At 39.8% G+C, this 6,397-nt stretch overlaps 1 protein-coding gene across 1 annotated transcript in view; it reads left to right on the forward strand.

The window, feature by feature from the left end:
* The window catches only part of LOC121936950 (SH3 domain-binding glutamic acid-rich-like protein 3), a 3,937-nt gene extending 2,295 nt beyond the window's left edge, over positions 1-1,642 (forward strand). The window contains exons 2-3 of the mRNA XM_042479675.1: positions 298-465; positions 1,436-1,642. Of these exons, the coding sequence (XP_042335609.1) occupies positions 298-465; positions 1,436-1,537 (270 nt within the window). The 3' untranslated portion in view covers positions 1,538-1,642. The remainder of the gene's footprint in view (positions 1-297; positions 466-1,435) is intronic.
* The last annotated feature ends 4,755 nt before the right edge of the window (positions 1,643-6,397 follow it).

Genomic DNA, 6,397 nt, shown 5'->3' on the forward strand with positions numbered 1-6,397 from the left:
ATAGATAGATAGATAGATAGATAGATAGATAGATAGATAGATAGATAGATAGATTTTGGAATGCCTGTATTTGCATACTTAATGTGATATCTTGGAGATGGGACCCAAGTCTAAAGGTGAAATTCACAATATTTTAAACAATTTTGTGCATGAAAGAATGTGTCTGTGCACTGAACCATCAGAAAACTAAGGTGTCACGCTCTCAGCCACCCATGAAAAATAGTTGGGCTTTTGGAGTATTTCGAATTTTGGGGATTCAAGATATGGGAGACTCAACCTGTATTTGCCTCTGTCCAGGTGAAGCAGCAGCAGTCTGAAGTCTTCCGCATTCTGGATGGAAAGCGCATGAAGTACCAGCTGGTGGATGTGTCCCTCAGCGAAAGTTTGCTCCAGGAGATGAGAAGCAAAGCCGGCAAACCGGGTGCAATCCCGCCTCAGATATTTAATGGAGAGGAGTACTGTGGGGTAAGAGAAGGCAGACTCGAAAAGAAAGATAGTTGGCCACGTTAAATTGTTTTCATCATTACTGCACCCCTATAAACCTGCCTTGGACCTTCAAGGGCAAGCAGGGATTTGAACTCAGGTCTTCAGCACTAGTTTGGCACTCTAACCTGTATAATTACAGGTTGGACTATTGACCAAAGAGGATGAGGTGGTAAATATGATCTCTCCTTGCTCCAATCTACATTTATCCTTAAAACAAATAAATGAAAAGTTGAGCAGATTTTGTAACAGAGTGAAGGTCTGAATCCACATCACTCAGATTCCCATTTGACATTCAAAACAGCACACCATCCCACCCAATCCTTTCCCCCTTTTGTGTCGTCTCTTAATTAGATGGTAATCCTGAAGCTTGGGTCTGTCACAATATCGTATCTTGTCAGATATCCAGGGAGAATTTTTAGGTAACACAACTACTATATAAATGTTTTTTGTGGGTTTTTCGGGCTCTGTGTCCATGTTCTAGAAGAGTTTATTCCTGACATTTCGCCAGCATCTGTGACTGGCATCTTCAGAGAAGACTGTATAAATGCATCAGTACATATATACCTTGCAACATTATTTGTACATTTCTCATTACACATTACCGTTTCAAAGTAACTCATCTGTTTTATGAGCTTTGTTACTAAAATAGCTACATTGGGTTGCTCTCTCTCTCTCTCTCTATATATATATATATGGATATATCTTAATACACTTTAAAATGGCTCAAAATCACACCCTCCCCCAGTATTTTAAGAATAATCATACCTCTTAGAAGTAACAACTTCACTAGTCATTGCCACTTTTAAATATATATATTACAGGTAACATCATTACTTGAAACGCATTACTTCTGAAATCTGTGTTACAGTGGCTCTTGTGAATGGAGAATCCAGCTTTACAGTATTTGGGTTTTTGACTTTCTTTAATGTGATCTTTGCATCCATCATAGGATTTTGAAATGCTACACGAAGCGACCGAGAATGAAGAGGTCCCCAAATTCCTAAAAATTGGAAGCGGAGACCATATGGCAAGAGGAGAGAATATGATCTGACAATATGGATTTACACGGTTTTCAGATGAGACTAAAATGTTTATATGTGTTCTTGACACAGATAAAATGTATCAGTTGTATGTGTGGAAAATACAAAAGAGAGGTAGCCATATGTTGTTGCTGTTGTTGTTGTGTGCCTTCAAGTTACTTGTGACTTATGACCATCCTAAGGCAAACTTATCATGGAGTTTTCTTGGCTAGATTTGTTCAGCTGGGCTTTGAGGCGGAGAGAGTGGGTTTCCATGGCTGAATGGGGGTTCAAATCCTAGTCTCCAGAGTCATAGTCCAGTGTTCAAATACACTACACCACACTGGCTCTAAGACAATTTCCCAGGTCCATATTACAGTATTTACTTTTACAATAAAATCAAAAATCCTGAACATTAAATGCAAACACACATATGCAATTCATATATCTAATTTTCTCCTGAATGTTGCATGACATCTGGCAGCCTGCTTGCTCCTCATTGACCTTTTTTGTCAAGAGTGTGCTTTCTGAGGTTTCGTTTTTAAAGTATATTGCTTACTATGTGGCTAACAGAAAATGCTTCTCTCTCCCTGGGCCCTTTTTGGCTCCATTTCCAACTTCCAAGTTACATTTGTTACGAGAAACTGATAAGAATTTAGAGTGGGTCTTGCATTGCAGATGGAGTAAAATGAGGATGCCTGAGTACTCAAAGGTTGAAGACCAGCCCTCTGGCAAAGGTACATGAGATTAGACATAATACACAAAGATGAGTTTGTGTGTCAAGTAGAAACCTTTATTAAGAAATGCACATCACTTTAAAAGGAAGCAGCAGAGAAGACACAATGAGGCCAATGTGCAGCTTTTAACTACAGATTTTTGGAAATTGAAATTTGTCGCGGTATATCAATTGCCAATAACAAGAATAATTTATCAGTGAACCCCCACCTTGGAAAACACTTTGAAGCAGAATCTCTAATCCTCGTGACTTATTTATATGAGGGTTGGGGTTAGCCAGAATCTCTGGAAACTGTATTCCTCAATCCAGAACCCAAAATGATCACTGATAGGGAAATGAAGAATTTCCAAAATTAAAACCAATGTGATTGAAAACAGGAAAAACAGCAAAGACAGGCATGAATTCTTTACAAAACCAAAGCGATTTTTATGAACAAAAAAACCCTCTAAATAGTTCTTAAATATGGAATGAGCAAAGTCTATCCAGAGCTTTAAATTCAGAACACTTATTTATTTATTTGATGTCTATCCTATCTTCTATAAATGAGTTTCATCATAGTTAGTACTTGAATACCAATTTTTGCCAGGTCCCCAAAATTAAGTTTAAGGATAAGGTTTGCACACCTTCACATAGTTCTCACAGAGACGGTAAACATGCACCTGTGTTACTCCTTTGAGCTGCAGGTGGGGTTGATATGTTTAAATGTTGCTCCAAAAACACACATCTCTTTGCTTGGAAGTCTAGAAAGGGATCATATTTTTACCTCGACATGCTCTATATCTGTGATATAGAGCAAGTGTTTATTGAATGGCATGATTATAACTCAAGATCATACAGTAAATTACATACTGCTGCTATTTTTTCATGGATGGGGATGAGCCGCCTCTTGAGGCATGTACAGTACAGATTTACCATTTCACCGAGAACAAGACGGGTTTTGTTGGATTGTGCCTTGAGGCTGCAACAAATGCTCTTTAATTTTAATCTAAAGTTCTCCCCAGCCCCACACAGTGACCAAGAATCCTATTTAAAAATACATGATCATACTTCCAAAAACAATGTCTTGCTATTTTAACCCACAAGCCAATCTAGAGGTAGTAAAATGGATGCTGAAATCTGGACTACAAATGGACCAGAGGTGGCAAACTGGATAGCATCACTGGTAATAAGACAGCCCTTTCTGTACCAAACATGGGCAAAGGGACTATGCTCAATCACCCCAAATGGTCCATCTAATCCAGGATCCTTATTCAAAATGGCAAGATGTGCCCAGAAATACAAATGCAGAACATAGAGAAAACCACCCTTCAGAGGTAAAGCAAACTTCATCTGAACCTGGTTCCATTCAGTATAACAGGACAAATAACCACCAACAGAGCAAGCAATGCAGAATTTCTCTCAAGATGCCAGCCACAGATGATGGCGAAACGTCAGGAATAAACTCTTCTAAAACATGGCCACATAGCCCCAAAAAACCACAAAAAACTATGGATGCCGACCATGAAAGCCTTCGACGTCACAATGCAGAATTTGCCTGGTTGTCTTTTCGGTCCGTATAGATCACTAGCTATGGTCACATCCCACAGCCGCGAATTCCATTATGGTGGAATTCCAGACAACTGCTGCCTCTCCTTGGAGAGGTGGAAACATCTTAGAAGAAGTCTTTTAATCCAACATGGAGGAACTAGTTTTGAAAAGAAGCCTCAAGGAAGCAGAGGACTTTAAAATCATCTATCTACCACCTGTAAACAAGCGAACAAACCAAACAGCACAAACTGCCATGCTTAGAAACTATTTGAAATTGGTACAAACACAAGGCAATCCAGGATTGCATCATTGGTCACAGAGATGATTAAAAAGGGAAGAAATCCACCAGTTCCTAGGGTGCTTTTCGAAGATTTTAAAGCTAGGGGACTTCCAAGATTGCTTGCTCACTCTCTGCTTTGAGATGCAGACCTAGCCAACGACTGCCAAGTTATGATAGCTCACCATAAAACTGTGGCCTCCCTACTAGATATTTGTCTATGAGAATAAATCACATCTCCTGGGAAGACAGCCAAGACGGCTAATGGGATTCTCAGGAATTCCAAACTCTGTTCCTACCCACAATACATATGTATTGCCATATGGAGTCGCTTGTGCCAACTCCACCAGCGGAATTGGCCTTTCCAATTTTGAACAGCTGTTTCTCCAAATTGAGCTAGAGTCACAAAGCCTGGAACAGCTACATTTATAAGAAAAAACATCTTCTCCACACCATTTGCACCCCGAGGCACGATCCATCAAAATCCTGATGCATGCGTAGCAGCACCGTGCAAAATTCCGCAACGCACACGAAACGTAAAAGGCACATCCGTGCAATTTGTACACAAGGCATATTGTGGGACCAGTTCCAAAGACAACCCTGCTTCCTATTTTGATTCACAAGTTTGCAAAAGAAGGGATTAAAAGGAAAATTGCATCCTTTGGAGGGGGAAGTGGCGGTGTAGACAAGTTACATCAAATATGCCTTGGGAAACAATAAGAGGTCAGAAAGAGGCTATCGCACAACCTTCTCTGTTCTGGGCTCCATTTTCTTTGCCTCTGGAGGCTTTTGTTGTTGTTATGTGCCTTCAAGGCAATGCTGGCTTACAGCAACCCTACACAGGGTTTTCTTAACAAGATTTATTTGCCATCGCCTTCCTCCGAGGTTGAGAAAGTATGATTTGCCCAAAGTCACCCAGTGAGTTTCCATAACTGGAAACCCTGGTATTCCAAAAGACACTACACCACACCAGCTCTTTGTAGCAAAGATCTTCAATTTCTCAAGTTCAGGAGCTAAATCGATGTAACAACATGGCTACAAAACATGAGAAACATGAGAAAACATGCTAGCTGAATCCCCATTTATCATTGTTCCCACTGATCTCTTAATACAAAGAATGCCTGTCTGAAAAGGAGAGCCTTCTTCCTGTATGGAGATTCTCCTTTTGCTCTGTAACCCTGAAAACACCAGGATTTGCAGAGAGGGCACAGTTAATGTGTCCTCACTCTTCAATGTCTCTTTATTGCTAAATAAGGCTGGTATTTTATGAAAGAGCTTGGTTCCCTGAATACTTGTGTAGATGGAATCTGCAAATTGGTATGAATTATATCTAGACAAAAAATACATTGTTTTTGGTTGTACGATTTAAAGTACAAAAATTAAACTTGGTAGCAATGATGATGAAAAGACAATTATGATCAAAACTGACCAACCACAGATCGTAACATGGGAACAACCGTGGCCTAAGTACCCCCAAGGCACCTAGATCCTGTCTGATCTTGGAAACTAAGCAGGATCAGCCCTGGTTAGTACTTGGATGGGAGACTGCCAAAGAAACTCTGGTGTTGTAGCCTATATTTCATAGGAAGGAAGTGGCAAAAGCACCTCTGAGGACTCCTTGCCAGAGAAAACCCTACGTAATGTGTGGGGTCACCATAAACCGGCAGGCGAGTTGAAGGCACATACACATAGGAATAAAAAATATGGGCTAGCAGGCAAAGGGTATGTATAGTAGGGTATAGGGTCCTGGATTTCATCCCATACATGAAACTCCTATATCCATCTCCAAACAGATAAGGTCAAGAGACACCCCAGTTTCTGATATTAATGATATTACTATATAGCTAGAGCCCTTGATGTCTCCACTCTGAGATTCTGTGAAGGCCCTTTGGGTAAGGTTCTTCCCTCTACCATGAAAACAGCTCAGTATTGCACTAAATGAAATGCACAGCATAGCCTCCTACAAGACAATCTACGGACTGCTGAAAACAGCTTTGTGGCACTGCAAAGCCATCCTAACAAGCTCACAACATAGTCCTTGTTCTCAAGATGCTTCTTCCTATACAGCAACAAAGATTTCCAAGTTCAACCTCTTTAGAACGACTGTAGAAATTACTCAGGCATGGTTTCCGAGGTCAAAAACGCACACAAACACAGCAGAACAGACCTTCTGCACAACAGTACACAAAAAGACTTCAAATTTTACAGAATTAAGAACCACGTTTGGCTTTGTTTTTGGCTTATTTGTAAATTTAAAAAATGTGTTTAGGTCCCCAATAGTAATTCCAAATGAAAATCACACAATATATATATATATATATATATATATATATATATATATATATATTAAAA

Source organism: Sceloporus undulatus, chromosome 7 (assembly GCF_019175285.1).
Source record: "Sceloporus undulatus isolate JIND9_A2432 ecotype Alabama chromosome 7, SceUnd_v1.1, whole genome shotgun sequence".
Lineage (NCBI taxonomy): Eukaryota > Metazoa > Chordata > Lepidosauria > Squamata > Phrynosomatidae > Sceloporus > Sceloporus undulatus.